Source organism: Ovis aries, chromosome 3, assembly GCF_016772045.2.
Source record: "Ovis aries strain OAR_USU_Benz2616 breed Rambouillet chromosome 3, ARS-UI_Ramb_v3.0, whole genome shotgun sequence".
NCBI classification, from domain to species: Eukaryota; Metazoa; Chordata; class Mammalia; order Artiodactyla; family Bovidae; genus Ovis; species Ovis aries.
Window position 1 is genome coordinate 31,536,256 of NC_056056.1, and position 20,714 is coordinate 31,556,969.

The 20,714-nt window shown below is 35.7% G+C and overlaps 1 protein-coding gene across 6 annotated transcripts in view; it reads right to left on the reverse strand.

The window, feature by feature from the left end:
• The window catches only part of ATAD2B (ATPase family AAA domain containing 2B), a 153,558-nt gene that overhangs the window by 37,614 nt on the left and 95,230 nt on the right, over positions 1-20,714 (reverse strand). For 3 of the 6 annotated variants that reach the window (XR_009599768.1, XM_042245844.2, XM_042245843.2), the window contains 4 exons: positions 19,033-19,214; positions 14,903-15,062; positions 6,494-6,616; positions 2,819-2,956 (listed from right to left, as the gene is read on the reverse strand). Coding sequence is in view for 4 of the 6 variants with exons in the window: in XM_042245844.2 (XP_042101778.1) it covers positions 2,819-2,956; positions 6,494-6,616; positions 14,903-15,062; positions 19,033-19,214 (603 nt within the window). In the remaining 2 variants the exon portion in view is untranslated. Of the gene's footprint in view, positions 1-2,818; positions 2,957-6,493; positions 6,617-14,902; positions 15,063-19,017; positions 19,215-20,714 lie in introns of all 6 variants that reach the window. The other 3 variants (XR_009599767.1, XM_004005715.6, XM_042245842.2) reach the window with 1 other exon arrangement.

Here is a 20,714-nt window from a genome sequence, read left to right on the forward strand (position 1 = left end):
ACATTAATAAACACTGAAAATAAATATTTGGTCAGTTATATAAAGTGAGAGACCTACAAAAGTTGCAGGGACTATACTCTTCGGTGTTAGAAACTATCAAGAGTTTTATCAGTAGATAGCTGGTACTTCCAGGTCATGAAGGACATAGGGATATTTATTTCCCATATTATGCATCAAAGGTAGCTGGTTGTGCAAGTTGATCCCATTGTCCCTAAAATGAAAACTTAACTTTTATTTTGTAATGTGGGACACTTGCACAAAGAAATTTAAATATAAAAGTTATCAAAGCTAACTAGTTAAGCTAGAGACCTATTACTTCTGACGTCTACCACTGGATTCTGAATATTAGTTGAAAGCCATCAGAGTAAAAGTAATTCATTTTTTTCCAAGGCTATAAAAATAATGTCAAATCTGGCTTAGTTTAAAAAGAGATAATAATATTTTTAATATGTCAATGTTGAAAGCTTTCTGGGCAAAGACATTTTAAAAAGAAAATGCAAATATGGGCCACTAAGTGGAAAATGTTTAATTCACAGTTTTAAAATTACTTTTGAACGACAAACAGAAGGGAATACAGTCTTAAAACAATCCTCATTTCTTTACGTCAGCACTTAATATGAACTTGTGATCTTTATCCATTAAAAGAATCCTAAAACATTATTACGTATGTGTACACTTTCCTAGGAAAAAAAATGGATAAAGATCTTTTAATGGATAAAGATCATAATGTATCAACAGCACATAGTGTGTTCACATACTTTTTTCACCCTTTCATCTTTAATCCTTACTAAGTCTTATAAAGACACCAAAGTAAGATATATGACAAATTGTTATAAATGTCACTCTTCTTTCTGATCTAAGAATAAATCTACTAAAGGTTTCTAAAATCATTTCCAAAATTCACCTTATTTAGTGACTTGGCTCAAAATTTATTTTGCCCTCAAAACTGTACTATCATTACAATCATCTCCCCATTCCTTTCCCCCCCTATTTCTATTTTTATAATTTACAGTTACAGGGTAATTGGAGATGAAATTTCTATATTAGTCTACTTTTAAAAGCACAGGCTAAAGTGATGAGCATTCATAAGCATTCCATTACTTATATGAAAGATTAACCCAGTCCATATTAAAAGTGAAAGAAAAGTATTCAGCTTGCTCTTTCTCTAAAATGTGGAACTATTAGGCTTTTCTACCTGACCAGTCACTCCTGACATTGTGTCCTTGCTTATTCTCCAACAACCAAAGTGACAAGAGGTTCCCTTTTCCTTTCTTCACTAAGTCATGTAGCACTAAAGCCAGGAGGCTGGACCCTGCTCGATCAAGAGCCAGCTCAATTATTTGATATGTACTCGTACCCTAAGCAAAAGCTAGGAACCTTTCTGAAGCAAGTGTGCTTCTAATGCTTTCATCCCAGATAAGAGAAAATGTTCTTATTTTCGGGGAGGTCAAACTGGAGATAGTTTCCCATCTTTTTATAATCACTTCTAATGCTTAGCGAGATTTTGGTCAAATAAGAGAAATTGGTTATATATGTGCCACAAGAGTCAAGGGTTTTGTTTCAGTCACTGCTCTATCACCTTTTTCAGGGGAAAAGCCTTTTTGTGTGAAAAGCCCATTTAGAGGCACAGTCTTTAAAATCAAGTTTTATAGCATCTCTGAGCTTATTCCCAAAACAACTCTTCCATAGGGAGATTTAGACATACTGATTAAAGTAATGTAAAATAATGTAAAATAGCCAAATGATGAGTCACATATGCCATCTACTGGTCAGAGAACACAAAACTCACATTTGTAGATTAAAAAACATTTTAACACTTAAAGAAAATTAAAACTGCTGAAGCAATGTTCAATGTATTTTAGTGGGTAAATATTTTTATCAGTTGCAGAGAATGTAAGGATTTCAACATTTAAATCAGAGTATTATGTTAGTTAATCCAGGTCACGATTCAAGGTACAACCAGTACAAATAGCTTAATCAGCTTCCTAGGACGAAATGCACCATTAACTCCTTCAAATTTTCTCACACATGAATGCCATTTATCACAAAGAGGACAAGAGTTAAAAAAAAAAAAAAAACTGAGTCTGGTTCATTCATTCAACTTCAATGCCACTGGTGGAAGAACTTATTATGGCCATCTTTACTGACAGCTGGAGCAGAATTACCACCTTTCTATCAGAAGAATAGCACACACAGTCCAAAGATGGCCATCTTTAGCGAGACATTAAGATTACATCAGGAAGATGCTGTGTTTATTAACATTTGTCTTTTAGAAATTTTTACAGATCACCATGAATAAGGAAAAGTGAAGAAAACATAGAACACTGAATTTTCCCCTTCTAAATACACCTCACTTACAAAACAAACAAAAAAGAACGAAACAAACAAAAGAAAAATAAATACATCTCACTTAAACAAAACCAGAAAAAGAAGGCTGAAGATTTTTCTCAGAAAAATCAACTTCCTGCTGTCAATTCAGGCACTCTCTTAAGCCAGAGTTTCCATTTCCCACCATAATGAGAGCACCCTGCATAATATACAGCAAGGGGTTGAAGGTGGGGTGGATAAAAATCTATTGGCTCCATATCTCTTTCCAAAACCCAAAGTTTAAAGCGGAAAATATTTAAATCTAGTCCAATTACAACAGCAAGCACCAACAGAGATAGAAAAAAAGCAAATAAGGTTAAAGAAATATACTGATTCAGCATCTTACCCCACAAGCTCCTGGCAGCCCTTTGGTGTGTGTGCCCAATTCCTAACACTTCTGCCTCATTCACAGTTGTTCCCACTGCTGGATAATAAGATCTCAAATACTCACATGCACATTTATTTGCAGAACTGTGCCAGACATCCATTGGATTTCTTTGTTTGTGCCGAAATGCCTCTTCAACTCTAGTTTCTGTCTTTCGAGCTCCAGTACCATGAGGATTTATTTGTTCTGCTGTTACCGATAAGCCTGCAAGCAGAAGATAAGCGATACCTATTTAAATATTCCCAGCTACATAAACCAACAAGGTTAAAAAAAAAAGTCTGAAATACTGAGTTTTAAAGTCATTAATTATATTTGGACAGTTTGTAATTTGGATGAAAACAGTACCTTTTGTTTTAAGATGGGAAAGAAACTAGATATCATATCATAAAAATAAAATGGTAGGCCATGCTTATTTACACTTAATCCCCAAAGGGCCCCATGTTGACTCACTTTATTTTGCAAAGGGATACATTTCACATTTTTATGACTATAAGACAATAAGATCATATATTGCCAAAAAGTCATGATTTCTGCCATCTTAGAAAGTATAAGCATATTACTAGGCTACTGAACTCCATTCATATAAACCATTTCCATCTGATATAAGCTGGCTGTTACACCACACTGTGTAAGTTTGGCTTTTCTGCATTGATCTTCATAGAAATAACTGTTCCATCTCAATTTTCTTTACTAGATCTCTTTCTTCTATGCTATCTTTAGTGTTATCATCCAAGTTTCTAAGGACTATCTCTAGAATCTCTTTTCTTCTCACTTTAATCTACATCTTCCACCACAAGTATCATTCATGCCTTCAACTTCTACTGACATTATATAATTATTCCCAAATCACATTTTAGTCCAAAACTCTCTTGAGCTCCTGATTTATATCAGCTGCCTACTTGATATCACCAACTGCATATCCTAAAGATAGATCAAATTAAAAATAACTGGTTTCTCTTTTTCCCACAAAAAGACCTGTCCTTATATATTCCCTCTCTCTACTGGTAGTTATTAGCATCTCTTTAAATCATTAAATCAGTAATGTGGCAGCTAAATTTTGCCTCTTTCTTTCCTTCCCAATACCTTCCACCCCTGCTGCCACAACTCTCTCATGTTAATCCTACCTTCATTCCCACTTCACTAATTAAAACTCTGGACTACTCCAACAGCCCCCCACCCTCCAACAGTTTAACCAAGGTACAGTTAACACAACATAAAAATCATTCATTTCAAGGGTAGAATTAAGTGATTTTTAGTGGATTTACAGAGCTGTGTAATCACACAGCAATCCAATTTAAGAAACTGTTCCAGGCAATCACTAATCCACTTTTTGTCTCTATAATAGACCGGCTTTTTGTGAGCATTTCATATGAATGGAATCATACAATATGTGGTCTTTGGTGACTGTTTTCTCTCACTTAGCGTAACATTTCTAAAGTTCATCCATGTAGCACCTTGTTCCTTTTTATAGCTGAGCAGTATGTTGTTGTACAATACACCCTGTTTTCCTTACCCATTCATCAGCTGAAAGACATTTGGGTTGTTTCTAGTTTTTAGATGCTGTGAATAATACTGCTATGAACATTCATGTACAAGTCTTTATATGGACATATGTTTTCATTTCTCTTGGGAAGATCCCTAGGAGTAGAATCGCTGGGTCATATGGTAAACGTTATGCTTAACTTTTTTAGAAACGGCTAAAATGTTTGCAAAACTGGCTCCGACAGCTTTTTAACTAGGCTCTCATCCTCCCACCCTGCCACAGTGAGACCTTGCTATTTCCTGCTGCCAAAACAATTTACCAATCCATTCCACTGCTTCAGATACTTCAATGACTCCTACTGCCTATGACAATTGTCCTCAAACTTCAGTCTACATAAAAACCACTGTTAAAGCACAGATTTCTCAAGCTTCTCCCAGAGAACCTAGTTTCCCAGTTCTAAGCTGATGTGGGTAATTAACACACATTTTAGCACTGTTTATAATAGCCAGGACATGGAAACAACCTAGATGTCCATCAGCAGATGAATGGATAAGAAAGCTGTGGTACATACACACAATGGAGTATTACTCAGCCATTAAAAAGAATACATTTGAATCAGTTCTAATGAGATGGATGAAACTGGAGCCAATTATACAGAGTGAAGTAACCCAGAAGGAAAAATACCAATACAGTATACTAACACATATATATGGAATTTAGAAAGATGGCGATGACCCTGTATGCAAGACAGCAAAAGAGACACAGATGTGTAGAGTAGACTTTTGGACTCTGAGGGAGAGGGAGAGGGTGGGATGATTTGGGAGAATGGCACTGAAACATGCATACTATCATGTAAGAAACGAATCGCCACTCTATGTCCAATGCAGGATACAGGATGCTTGGGGCTGGCGCACGGGGATGACCCAGAGAGATGTTATGGGGAGGGAGGTGGGAGGGGGGCTCATATTTGGGAACGCATGTACACCCATGGTGGATTCATGTCAATGTATGGCAAAACCAATACAGTATTGTAAAGTAAAATAGAGCAAAAATTAAAAATTAATTTAAAAAAATAAAAAACACAGACCTACAGAATAAAGTCCAAGTCCATGACATTGATTCACTCAATTACTTGCACTTATATTCTAGACAAGGAGGAGAGAGACAACAAGAACAAAATGACAAAAGCGATGGTGACCAGAGCCTATATTAGATTAAGTGGCCAGGGAAGGCCTCTCTAATGCAGTAGAAGAAAAGCATATTCACAACTCCAATGTCCTCAACCCAGCTCACCTTCTGAGCTCAATTTCTCACCTGTCTGTACATCTTTAGCAATGCCAAACAGTTGGCAGTTCTTCAGATAGGCCACGTTATTTCATGTCTCTGCGATTTTATGCACTGTGCGTTCTGCCTACAATACTTTCTCCTTCCCTGTCACTGCCTCCTCCTTCCCTCTACTTCACTACAGACCACACTTGTACATTCATTCCCCAAACTCTGATCAAAATGTCAGGTTTCCTACCAGGAGGTCTATCCTCTGTGATGAATATGCTGCAGTTAGTGCATATGCCACCCTGCACTTGATTTGTTTTACACTTACTCTCTCCTGCTAAACCATGAGTTCCACAAGGACAGGATTATATACTGAACAAACAAAACACATGTGTTATATGTTTATATGAACAAAAATGCACATAAAACTCCAATAGGTTAAAAAAAAGTATTCCTAAATTTTTAAGAATTAATATTATGTCTGACGCAGGATACAGCATGCTTGGGGCTGGTGCATGGGGATGACCCAGAGAGATGTTATGGGGAGGGAGGTGGGAGGGGGGTTCATGTTTGGGAATGCATGTAAGAATTAAAGATTTTAAAATTTAAAAAAAATTTTAAAAAATTAAAAAAAAAGAATTAATATTAGATATTACCTGTTGAAAATAAAACTCTTCAAATATGAAAACCTATCTAAATCCTTTAAGAACAGAAATCCTTAATGATGTGGATTAACAAAGATGTGTTCCTACAAAAGAAATTTCACTAAGTACTGCTTATTTCTATAATTGGCACTAAAGGTGTCACAGAAAGTAAATTTTCAAAACATCTTTGAGAATTTACATGACACATATCCGTATCAGAAAGTAAGTAAAGGCTGGGCCTCAAGATACACTTTCATTATACCAGCAACTATAAATAAACACCAACCAGTGACACTCAGTGACCTCTTAGTCTTCAATAGCATGTTCACTTCTATAACTTACCTCTTTTTATTCTTGCTTCCTTAATTTCTTCACAGAGTTTATTAAATTCTGGATCCAGCTCAGCTGCAATGATGGCATGTGCAGTATCCTTCAGAGTACAAGCCCTGTGCCTAATTATTTTGTCTGTTAAAAAGTTGGTATACATTTATTAAACACACAAATGAAATAACATGAAAAAAGGGCATCCTAAGAAGAAAAGTAAAAGAACAAACATTTAAATAAAACTGTAAAAAGCATTTGTGGATAAGAAACAAATTCATTTTAAGTGATGAGTGAAAAATAAATATGGGCTTCCCTGGTGGCTCAGTGGTAAAGAATTCACCTGCCAATGCAGGAGAGATGGGTTCAATCCCTGGGTTGGGAAGATCCCCTGCAGAAGGAAATGACAACCCACTCTAGCATTCTTGCCTGGGAAGTCGTATGGACAGAGGAGCCTGGAGGGCTATAGTCCATGGGCTCACAAAAGAGTCAGACATGACTTGGGGACTAAACAACAACAACAAAATATACAATAAACTACTCAATTAAGTTGACAATCCTCTGAGAATGATACTTTTAGAACTTCAAAGTACTAAGCCTACTTAACAAATCATTACCTCAAAGATATGGCTTTATTTGATAATTTTGAAAAGTGTATTACTTTAAATAAAAATTCTTTAAAGATATAAAGAATATTCAACATACATCCAGCACCAGAGTTGCCATGCATAGACACTGAGGTTTCAGAAAACCATACACAATTTTCTCCATAAGAGAAAACTGGTCAAAATTATGTTAAAGAATATAATGTATGCTAAAGCAAGGGTGACCTATTAAAAAACTGTGACAGAAACAATTATGATAAGGCACTCTAAGAATGCAAGATGATATAAACTATAGGTAGTTCTAGGAGAAAAGTACATACTCTGTTCTAGGTAAACTATACCTAAAACTGGTAATAAAAGAAGAGTCTCTCTGCTTTACACTAACAGAGAAGTCCTCATTCATTAACAACATAACTGTGCTCCCTAGAGCTGGCAACTCCAAGACGTTATGAGTCACATAAATGCATTAAAGTCACTTAACTGGTAACAGTATTTAGAACTAGAATCCAAGTCACAAAATAATATCTGCCTTTTCATCTCTAGCAAAGACAAAAAGTATAAAAATGTATTTTACATACAACTTTTCTTAGAACATCTAATAGTTCATTGTGAAAAATCTTACAAAAACAAACATGCAGCACTCAAAAAGGCAGTCCACTAGTATATTTCCTTCAATATATTTTCTCTAAACTGTCCCTCAATAAACATTGATTGTCAACTGTACCAGGAACTGAGTCAGGTGATGGCTACACGTAGTGAACAAAACAGATCTCCACTTTCAAGGAGCTTTTCAGACTAGTATAGGAAAGAGGTATTTAACCAAATAATCTCATATGCACATAGAAACACCTCTGCCTACCCTTTCCTCACCCGTCAAAAAACCTGTAACAGCTATGATCAAAATCTACAGAATACTGAATGGGCAAGTCAGGAGAGAATTCTCTAAATTAGGGGCATTTAAGGTGAGCCAGACATCCTAGAACATGAAGTCAAGTGGGCCTTAGGAAGCATCACTATGAACAAAGCTAGTGGAGGTGATGGAATTCCAGTTGAGCTATCTCAAATCCTGAAAGATGATGCTGTGAAAGTGCTGCACTCAATATGCCAGCAAATTTGGAAAACTCAGCAGTGGCCACAGGACTGGAAAAGGTCAGTTTTGATTCCAATCCCAAAGAAAGGCAATGGAAAAAAATGCTCAAACTACCGCACAATTGCACTCATCTCACATACTAGTAAAGTAATGCTCAAAATTCTCCAAGCCAGGCTTCAGCAGTACGTGAACCGTGAAGTTCCAGATGTTCAACCTGGTTTTAGAAAAGGCAGAGGAACCAGAGATCAAATTGCCAGCATCTGCTGGATCATGGAAAAAGCAAGAGAGTTCCAGAAAACATCTATTTCTGCTTGATTGACTATGCCAAAGCCTTTGACTGTGTGAATCACAATAAACTGTGGAAAATTCTGAAAGAGATGGGAATACCAGACCACCTGACCTGCCTCTTGAGAAACCTATATGCAGGTCAGAAAGCAAGAGTTAAAACTGGACATGGAACCACAGACTGGTTCCAAATAGAAAAAGGAGTACACCAAGGCTGTATATTGTCATCCTGCTTATTTAACTTCTATGCACAGTACATCATGAGAAACACTGGGCTGGAAGAAGCAGAAGCTGGAATCAAGATTGCCAGGAGAAATATTAATAACCTCAGATATGTAGATGACACCACCCTTATGGCAGAAAGTGAAGAGGAACTAAAAACCGTCTTGATGAAAGTGAAACAGGACAGTGAAAGAGTTGGCTTAAAGCTCAACGTTCAGAAAACTAAGATCATGGCATCTGGTCCCATCACTTCATCAGAAATAGATGAGGAAACAGTGGAAACAGTGTCAGACTTTTTCTGGGCTCCAAAATCACTGCAGATGGTGACTGCAGCCATGAAATTAAAAGACGCTTACTCCTTGGAAGAAAAGTTATGACCAACCTAGATAGCATATTGAAAAGTAGAGACATTACTTTGCCAACAAAGGTCCGTCTAGTCAAGGCTATGGTTTTTCCAGTGGTCATGTATGGATGTGAGAGTTGGACTGTGAAGAAAGATGAGAGCCAAAGAATTGATGCTTTTGAACTGTGGTGTTGGAGAAGACTCTTGAGAGTCCCTTGGACTGCAAGGAGATCCAACCAGTCCATTCTAAGGGAGATCAGTCCGGGGTGTTCTTTGGAAGGAATGATACTAAAGCTGAAACTCCAGTACTTTGGCCACCTCATGAGAAGAGTTGACTCATTGGAAAAGACTCTGATGCTGGGAGGGATTGGGGGCAGGAGGAGAAGGGGACGACAGAGGATGAGAGGATCACCGACTCGATGGACGTGAGTTTGAGTGAACTCTGGGAGTTGGTGATGGACAGGTAGGCCTGGCGTACTGCGATTCATGGGGTAGCAGAGTCGTACATGACTGAGTGACTGAACTGAAACAGGCATTAGGATAGCCACTGACAATGGGAAAAACCAGTACAGGTTCAGAAAATACCATGTGAAAAAGTTCTGAAGTAAAAAGATCTTGGAGATTTCTAGAAACTGAAAGGGAGCCTATGTGACTAGTACACAGTAAGCAAGTGGCAAATGAGAATCTGACCACATTAAGGACTTTAGATCTTATCCTAAGAGCAATGAAAAGGCCCAAGCAGGGAAACAACACGATTTAATTCTCGAGATAAGGGGCCACTGGGTGGTTTTCAGACAGAAAGTGATTTGATTTGATTTGTATTTAAGAGTATAGTAATACAGGCAGTACCAGAGGTCAAGGGAATTGTAAGATGGAGGTTGGAAGCCCAATTAAGACTCGCAGGGAATTCTCTGGCAGTCCAGTAGTTAGGACTTGGTGCTTTTCACTGCTAGAATCCAGGACCTAAGCTTAATCCCTGGCTGGGGAATTAAGATCCCACAAGCTGCATGGTGTGACCAAAAAAAAATTTTTTTAGGCTAAGAAAAGTAGTCTACAAAGGTATAGAAAAAGAGGATATGGGTGAAAAAATAGAGTGTGGAGAGGAGGGAAATTCATTCACTTGTCTACTCACTGAATCTCCATTTATTGAGCATCCATTTATGAAACATTTCCTACATATAAACTGTGTCAGTGCTGGAGATATGCAGCCCTGGCCTGAGAGATGCCTAAAATGAATGCCCCTTTAAATCCTGTTCATCTCCAGGTAATATCTTCTCCTCTGTGCCCTGCTCACACTGTACATGTACCTAATACACACCTGATGAAATTGCATCATCATCAGCTGCTGCTGCCACAAGACAAAATTCAAACCTGCCACCTCTGTGCTACCTTAACCATCTAGTATAATCACCAGTAATCAGGAGGGACTGAGGTGTATTCATAAACTGTTATGGGTTAAACTGTGTTCCTCCCCCAAATTCACATGTTGATACTGTACTCCCCAATACACCAGAATGTGACTATATTTGGAGTAGAGCCTTTAAAGAAGTAATCAAAGTAAAAGGTCCTACGAGTAGGCCCTACTCTAATCAGACTTGGGTCCTTAGGAGGAGAGGAAATTTGGAGACACACAAGAAATACCAGGGGTGCATAGACACAGAGAAAAGATGACCATCTGAGGACACAGCAAGAAGGTTGTCATCTGAAGGCAAAGGAAAGCGACTTCAGAAGAAACCAAATCTGCCGACACCTTGATTCTGGACTTTTAGCCCCCAAAACTATGAGAAAATCAATGTCTGCTGTTTAAGCCATGCAGTCTGTGGCATTTTGTTAAGGAAGTGCTTACAAGTTAATATCGTAAGATATAGCATAATGTCTGTCACACAGTAATTACTCAATATGTATTACTCTATCTTAAGAGGCAAAGACTATCACAGTATTCTAAACACTCAGCTCAGTAACAGCACATGGTACTTACAAATAATAACAGAAAATGTGAATGAGTTTAACTGAAGTATAACCCATAGAGGGCTCCAAACACCAGAGTGAATCAGTGAGCTTTATTCCTAAGCATCTAGTACAAAACAGAAGATTTCGAGAATACTATAAGACTAAGGTTGAAATTTCAGCAAAATTTGCTAAATGATGGTATGTATGTGAATACACTTAAGGGCTAGAGGAGACATTAAGTATAGAACAAACAGTGGGGAACAGTTAAACATAAAACATATCACATATTTATGAGATAATAATTAGGGTCAAATATCTGACCTGGTCTCATTTAGAACCTACAAGTTAAAATTCTTCTAGTTAATATATTTAATTTTTGTCCACGTTATCCTCAAGGGAGAATCCGGGTAAACACTTAGGCAATACATATAGCTTCCAAAATGCTGGCTTTTGTCTTCTATGTATATGCTAGCTTTTTCCCAAAATGGCCAAGTGTTCTGTAAAACAGAGCACTGTAAGCTTTCAAATACTCATGGGAGCTTGTAAAAGTAATACAAAATTCATGTAATTTCCACTTGCTACACAATAGACCCTGAGGTTGTTTTTCCAATACATAACAAGTTGTTCTATTGCTAAGAAAGAAAACAGGGCTCTTGACTAAAGATATGAAAAAATATAAACAGAGCCAAAATCATGCTTTTGAATTATATGATACTTTTTGCATCTAAAACAGTAAAGGAATAAAGTTACAAGTATACCATGTCAATTCTGTGAGACAGAGCCATATCCTTTGATTATACAACTACATTCTATAATAAAAGGTTATTATGCACCAGAAATCAATGCTTCTTTCATGAAAGTAGTATTATTTTGATGTGATTATAATTAAGTCACACAGAAGAGGGGGAAAGGATCTGGACTGATCCTTTCTACTGGCTTTTTCTAACCACTCAAATTCATTTATCACTAGCAGTTCTTAGATTTTTTCCAAAATAGAATTCAATTTTAAATGTGGTCCAGGGAATACAGTAAAGGGTCATTCTAAAGTAAATGTATAGGTACCCACTAAGGAAACAATTATGACAAATTAAGGCACAGTTTAAATAATAATGATAACAAAAACAAATATACGAACTACTAACCTTTATGGAACACTTATCACATCCCAGGCACTATACTAAGGACTAACATATTCAAGTTGAACCATATGAAAATGACAATTTCATAAGGTAGGGCCTAATATATTTTCTCATCTAATCCTTACAGCTACCCCAAGAGAAGAGTAATTTTCCATATTTGCAGATAAGGAAACTAAAACTTAGAGGACTTAACTTTATTTCCTAAAGAACTAGGAAATAAAATGGGGACTGAAGCCTAGGTGCACATCCAAAGCCCAGGGCCTCATTACCTACTGCACAATGTCAGTAACCTCTATTTCTTGAAAACCTAACAGGATGAGACTGTAGGTGCTCAAGTACTCTCACACACTGCTTAAGGCCACCATATAGACACTTGTGCAGTTGTACCTTCACCCAGAACCCAGCAAGGGAATCAAAGGAGACTGACATCCAGCCCATTCTTTACTAGGCAAACTGTGGCCCTGTTACAGATGCCATCTACACTGCAAAGGAGATTCTCTCAGTCACACAAAACTGCTATATTGGTTAACAAGTGCCCCTGATGCTGCTAGAAGATGATTTTTTAAATTGTGAAAAAGCTTTAACAACACAGATTTAAAGCCCTAAAAGAGATTACACACTCTATGATACAGAAGTTTCACCTTAAGGAATTTATCTTAAGGAAATAATTAAGGACATACACAAAATTTATCCTATATTCATCAATATTATAATAGAGAAAAAAGCTAAAAACTTTAATATGCCCAACAATAGGGTATTAGCTATAATACACTCATGTGATAAAAATTACATGGTAGAAATACATTAACTCAAACTTTTCACAAAATATTATATGAATAAAAGTTTACAAAAGTTATATTTTCATTTTAGTAAAAATATTATGCATGTATGCATTTCACATATAGTATTTGTGCATATGTGTGAGAGAGAGAGAAAAGGAGGGAAGAAGGGAGGCAGGGGGAGAAAGAGAAAGAAAAAAATACTAGGTAACAGGGTAACAGGATTATAGGTTATAGGTTACTTTTTCTTCATTTTTATCCTCATAAATTTTATCCTAATAAATGATATATAATAAAAAGTCGAAATAAAACCTAAACAAACAACAAAAACTACAAGAGATAAATGTCCTAAAACAAAGCTTAAAAACTATTAAAAGCAGTAAGATACCAAAAGCAGCTATATAAAATTTTATTCTGCCACTTAACTTGGAACTAAAATATGTGATTTACTGCAGTCTAAATTTAGACAAGAAATAATCAATTTGTGTAGAAATGAGAAATCCAGGTCATTCTAACAAGTGAACTGAGTTAAGAACCACTGCCCATAAATACAGACATAAAGTAGAAACTATACTCTAAATATCTTTAGATAACTGAAAGTTTAAGTGAATTTTCTAAAATAAAAAGCACCTTACTTTTATATCACCTGTTGAAAAAACAGAATTCTTAACAGAGTGAGAAAAAGAATGACCCCTGCCAGATGGGAACTGGCCTCGGTGTACTTACATTAAACATAAACAACCTTACTGAATACCACCACTCTGTGACCATGATGGATCAAGATAAAAACAAGACCACTCCATAATCAGATCTGAACACGGACAAAAGTATGAACACTGCCCTACAAAAATAACCAAATATAATTCTATCCTGTGTAAAATGAATGCTGCTTCTTTACCAATCACAACTTTAGTCTGGTTCCATTCTTTTTACATTCCAGGTTCTTAAAATACCTACTCCCCAAATTACTCCCACTTCCTAAAAGCATCTATTCCACTGCAAAGCTCTACTCCCTTAAATTTTCCTCAAAATCACTTGGCTCAAATCCTGTATGATTTCCCATGATGTACATTCTCCTTTATTACAATGTACCAATAAATTCAACTTGTTTAACTACAGATTATTCCTGGAGGTCTCCCCTCGGAGGCATTAACAGAACTGAGACTACAGATTTGAGTACAGGGTGGGATTAAGAGTAAAATAATAAATTATATTGGGTTGGCCAAAAAGTTCATTTAGGTTTTCCATAAGATGTTATGAAAACATTCATAAGATGTTTGTTTGCATATGTAAACATAAGTACAGTCTATAGAACAGATAATGTCCATCTACCCAAAGGGGTCTTTTAATTAATAAACTTAACTATAATACATTTCCAGAAATCCAAAATGCCCAGTGTTTATCAGCACTGGTAATGGAGACTAAACAAATCAATCTTAAATTCTCAATTATTTAGTTTTCCATCTGACCTGCAAAAAATTAGAATCTAAGTATAAAAAGTGAAAAGCAAATCAAGAAACTAAATCTTGAACATAATAATAAAATCCTTGAATTTAAATATATTATCTAATAATTTAATAAATGAATTAGCAAATATAAACTATCATATACAGGATGGATAAAAAAATAAGGTCCTACTGTACAACCCAGGGAACTATACTCAATATCCTGTGGTAAACCATAATGGAAAAGAATATGAAGAAGAATACATGCATATACAACTGGGTCATTTTGCTGTACAGCAGAAATTAAACACAACACTGTAAATCAACTATACTTTGATAAAAATTATTTTAAAGAATAAAATCCTCTAATTTAAATATATTTTTTAGTACTTTAACAAATGAATTTAATAATTAAATTTAATATTTAAGCATATACTTAGTTCTTCAATAAGAAATTTCTAATATGTCTTTAAGACTAATTTTTCTATCTGAAATATGGGGCAGGTTTTATTTACATTTTAAACTGTCTTCTCTTTGATCACCAAAGTCACCCTTGCCCAGTGCATTCTTACCTCCTGGGTCCTTATCTGGATTGTACTCCAAAGCATTGCTACAGATGAGGTCAATATCTTTTAGGAAATCCTTAGCAGTCAGGTAATTATGCTTATCAATTTTAGTTATTACTGTTGATAAGTCCATTGGTTCCTTGATTACTTCAAGATAATCTGAAACCTAAAACAAACACGGTATTTTAATGAAAATTACTTCTGGTATTTCATATAATCTACTCATAAAAACACAAAACAAAAATCAAAATTATTTTAAAACTAAATCTAGATATCTAGGAAATAATTACATATAAGGATAAAATTATAGAGCACTTTATGCCACTAAAGATACTATGTCATACTTTCCATGAAAAGCTTCAGTTTCAAGTCATATTTAATCAACTCTGAAGAGTTTCTCATCTCGAAATATGAAACCAACTGTGTCAGCTTTTGTTTTTTTTTAATCCTTTGGATATACCTGAGAAGAAAATGTATGGGTAAAAGTACCCAATAAGCATCAATAAATGTTACCTAAGCAAAAAAACTGTAAAGGAAAATAAAAAGAAACAGATTTGTTTTCATATTATTAGAGAAGTTCTTGGGTAGATCTCTTTAAAATCTTTAAACAAAAACATTTTTTCTTTTTTAGTTTTCCAAGGTGAATCGTTTCATGGAAAGAGTTTTCTACTCCTTTGGAGTCATTACAAACATTTTGAGTCAATTATATAACAAAAGTAGGTATTGCTTCTATGACTAATAGAAGATTTGCTGGCCTTGTCCCTAAGTATAAGCAAATCTAGAAGCAAAATATAAATTTTGCTCTGTGTGATTTTTCTGGGAGATAACCCAAAATAGAGATATTAGTCATGACTGTCCACTAAATTTTATGTTTTATCACTTGACCAATTAGAAAGCTCTTCCACCTATATATCTACAGGCATACCTTGTTTTATTGCACTTCCTTTTATTGCACTTTGCAGATACTACATTTTTTAAAAACTGAAGGTTTGTGGCAACCCTGCATTTTTTAGCAATGAAGCACTTTTTAATTATGCTAGGCTTTGTAGACATAATTACTAGGGCTTCCCTGATAACTCAGTTGGTAAAGAATCCGCCTGCAAGGCAGGAGACCCTAGTTCAATTCCTGAGTCGGACAGGCTGGAGAAGGGATAGGCTGGAGAAGAGACAGAGTGCCCACTCCAGTATTCTGGGGCTTCACTTGTGGCTTAGCTGGTAAAGAATCTGCCTGCAATGTGGGAAACCTGGGTTGGATCCCTGGGCTGGGAAGATCCCCTAGAGAAGGGAAAGGCTACCCACTCCAGTATTCTGGCCTGAAGAATGCCATGGAATCACGAAAAGTCAGGCACAACTGAGCAACTATCACTTCAAGATCCCCTGGAGAAGGGAAAGGGTACCCACTCCAGTATTCTGGCCTGGAGATTGCCATGGAATCGCCAAGAGTCAGACACGACTGAGTGACTTTCACTTCACTTCACTTCAGTGCCATTACATAGTGTAAAGATAACTTTTATATATGCTGGGAAACCAAAGAATTCATATAACTTCACTTTATTGCAATATTCACTGTACTGCCATGGCCGAGAACTGAACCTACAACATCTCCCAGGTGTGTGTGCCTGGACTGTCTTCCCCAACACAAACCTCAAATCAAGTAATTAGTTCTGACATAAACACGGTCTTAGAAATGTTTAATCAGTCCAGGACAAAATTGGGAATATGGTAATTTCTGCTCTAGGAAATTAAAGGCTAGTTTTCTTCACTGTAGATAGGACAGATGCCTTTTAAATTTGTATATATAATATATATTTACATGTATAAATACACCTATATGCCTATGCCTATAGAACAATATAAGCATATATATATATACACATATTATTTATGTTTTTAAAATTTTAAGTAGCTATGTGTGCATGTTTTAATTTATTTTTCATCCTCTAGGAGCTAAAAAGCCAGCCAATCTCCTTACAGGGGAGTAGTGGAGCTTTACCCAACAAGCAATAGTTCAGAAGGTATTAGTTGGATTCTTGGCTCTGACACTTGATGTGTATTGTGTACATGTGGAAAACATTTTATAAACCTTTGTACTATAAACATTTATATTACTAAAGACCATAACATTTCAGCACCTATGTCTAACTTTAAATTCACTGCTTATTTTCTAAACATTTTTTTTCTCTGCAATTTGCTTTGGAATTCAATGTTTTTAGACATTTCAAATTCATATAAGTTTTTGTGTTTTTAGGTTATCTAAATGTTATTATTTTAGTTTCCCTTCTCTATCCTTCCCAGAGACTCCTATGTTTTCAGCCTTAAAAGCAAACAAAGAAGTAAGGAAATTGAGGAGGGAAAAAAAGAGGAAAAAGAGAAAACATAACTCTAAAATAAAAGTTTTAACTGACCAACATTTTCTATCCCCTTCTACTGCCTTACCACCATTTATATAACTTTTACTCTATCACAGATGGCATGTGAAATCTGACAATCTCTTCTGGTTAGACAGAAAATGTTTTCCTGGGCAAAGACCAAGGTGGTTCATTCTCAACCTGGGAGACTGACTTGGGGGCAAGTCCCTACCAATTAAGTGTCAGCATTCCCATAACCAATTTGAAATAAACATTTTTAACAACTTTTAAAGGTGGCTTATAGTTTTAAGATTTTCTGAAAGCATCATGAGATTAAAAGCTATGCTTCACAAATATAGAATCATATATATTAATTGTAAAAGCAAATAGGCAAGCCTTGTCATTCCAGCAGAAAAAAAATGGAAGGTAGCTGTGATATAAAGAACATGGGCTTCAAATTTTAAGAAATGTTTCTCTTGGTGTGTCACTTGACAATGAGCCTCAATTTCTTCAACTGCAAACATAATAATGATCTCTGCGGTGGTGCTGAAAGGATCAAATAGCAAAAACTATGTGTTGTGAATAAATATACAAATAAAATTAGACCGTCCCTTTATTCCCCAAGGACTTCCCTGGTGGCTTAGACGGTAAAGTGTCTGTCTAGAATGCAGGAGACCTGAGTTCGATCCCTGGGTTGGGAAGATCCCCTGGAGAAGGAAATGGCAATCTACTCTAGTACTATTGCTTGGAAGATCCCATGTACAAAGGAGCCTGGTAGGCTGCAGTCCATGGGGTCGCAAAGAGTCGGACATGACTGAGCGACTTCACTTCACTTTACTCCCCAAAAGGGAGATGTGGAAGAATAGATATATTCAGGCTTTCCAAGAGGAAAAAACACAACACTAGCTCCCAGGCATAGACAAGGTAATGGTTCCAAAGGAATCTGCTCAGATCCAAGAGTACAGATTTCACAACAAGGACACAACATTAAACTCTGAACCACTTCATAATTCAAATTTTTAAAAAAAGAATAAAAAATTAAAACACCAAAGTTGTTCAAACATGGAGTCTGAACTATAAGAAGAAGGCTAGTAAAGATTGCACTGTGTTCATCCACACACTACATTATCCCAGGATAAAATAAAATAAAATGTATTCTACAGTATTATAGTAGATTCCAAATGGAAAATTTCTTTTTTCATCATCACAAATCATGCTCCCACAAGGACACAAAACAATACACATAGAAAGTGAGAAATTTTCCACTGGGAGCAGAGAAAATTCTTACAGAGAAAACTAATAGGCTGTGCTTAACTTCATATAGCATCTTAGTCAGAGGCATTTCCAAAATAATGAAAGACAAACTTCAGGTTTCTTAGCTACCTCTTTCAGTAAGATATACACACAATTTGGGAAACCGGTATTAACTGATTAATACCAATATTCTTTTGGAAAGCAGGATTTATCCTGGAATAAAAATAGTCTAGTATGGACAATTCACTAAAGTAACTTTTAATCCTCTTCTTAAGTTGAAGAATAAGAGATTGCAAATATCAGTACTAATTAAGAGGACATATACAAACTGTCACTAATTTCATCCAAAGTCACCAGATGTTTGCTGATGACACTGGTAGTTACACATGGATTAAAATTTTACAGGCTAGGGGTAATATTCATCCATGCCTTTGCTTTTTTTCCTTCCAAAAAAAGATGTCAATATTTTTTTCTTTTAGCCAGTTCAACTTCATTGTTTGCACACTACTGAAACAAGACCTCTTCAATATCCACCGGTTTGCTGAAGATGTTAAAGCGTTTATCTGTCGCCAGCCTCTTGGTTACATCCCTGAGAAACAACCGCAACTCTCTTAAAGTATTTTCCTCTTGGTCCTCCATCCGAATTTTCTCTGATTCTGATAACTGACGAGGTGGAGAAGGTAATGCAAGTGGAAGTACCTCCATTGCACAAAGACCTGAAGAAAGTAGAAGAAAATGTTAAGATTCCAACATGGCAGGTCCATGACCTACCTCAATTATTTTTCTGGCACTCCCTTGAAATGTTCTTTTAAGAAGAGAATTCCAAATATACATGAACCATGCAAATCCAGCAGGTAAAGATTTGAATGGGAACAAAAGTACATAAGGGAATTATTTATAAAATAACTTATAACAGGACTTCTTTAAAGGGCACATGATATAATTTTAAATAATTTTATCTTGAGATTATTATTTATATACAACTTTAAGAGAAATATTTCAAATCAACATAAATATCTTCAGGTGAAGTACTTGTATATGGTTTGCTGAAGTCAACTTTATTTAAAGACTGTTTCTCAAAACAAGGTTGCTTTATATGCATGAAAGTTAAACAGGCGAGTAATAATCCTTTGGTCCCTCCCATTCCCAAACACTTCTGATTTTACACACGTCTGCTACTCTCAAATTCTTAATACAACACAGTTAGGAGAGTAAATGCCACCTGCAGGGCATGGGGGTGGGGGGAGCAGTAACTAAAAAAATCCCAAAGACATAGGGAAGATGGAAAACCCAGTGTTAAGTTTTATATATAAAGTCTATGGTATTCACTATATACTGTAAAACAAACAAACATCTTCTTAGAAGGTAAAGTATTAACTTGCCTAATCATAATGCTCTCTAATTCCTTAAAAGATTTTCCTGGTATCACACTGAAGCTCAGGATTAAAATTCTAAGTATTCTTGCTGATTTCTAAATAGCCCCTAAGATGAAAAATGAAAGTCAACAGGAGGAACAACTCAAAAAAATAATAATGTTAATCCTTAACATAGAAAATTCAGATCTACAGGACTTTAATATATCTAGGAACATGCAAGATACTTCATTAAAATGAATCACTTTAATAATAAAATATTTTAAATGCTGTTATTTAGATTAGCAGAAGGCAACAACTAATAACCAGAAGGTGTAACTTCCATGTTGAATTTCCCAAGGTTTCTGGGGGGAAAACTACACAGCTATATTCATTGATAGATGTCCATTTTATAAACACTGAGAAAAATGTGAAAAGGAGCCACTAAAGGGCCACAGATTTATTAAAGTATTGGATAATATAACCACTGAAAAACAAAGAAGTATTTAATAACATAACCAATGAAAAACAAAGAAGTATGAAACAGTAAGGAGTTGGCAGAAATGGGAAATGTATTTAAATATCCCATAAGAACAGCCATGAGAAACACAAAAAGATAGAACAAAAGATAAGAGGCTTAAATTTTTTCTAATAAATAGGACTGCTATTTTTTCAAAGACACTGAAAGACAGATTAATCAAGAGGATCTTATCTTTTACTACCTTTAAGATTTAGGTGGTAAAAATCTTTCCACCTTTAAGATTAGGAAGAGAAATTACTGAATAACTTAGAATGCAGCCCTTTCTTAAGTCAGGGGACTGAATAATTTTAAGGCCCCTCTTAAGGCCAAGAAAACTCTAATGC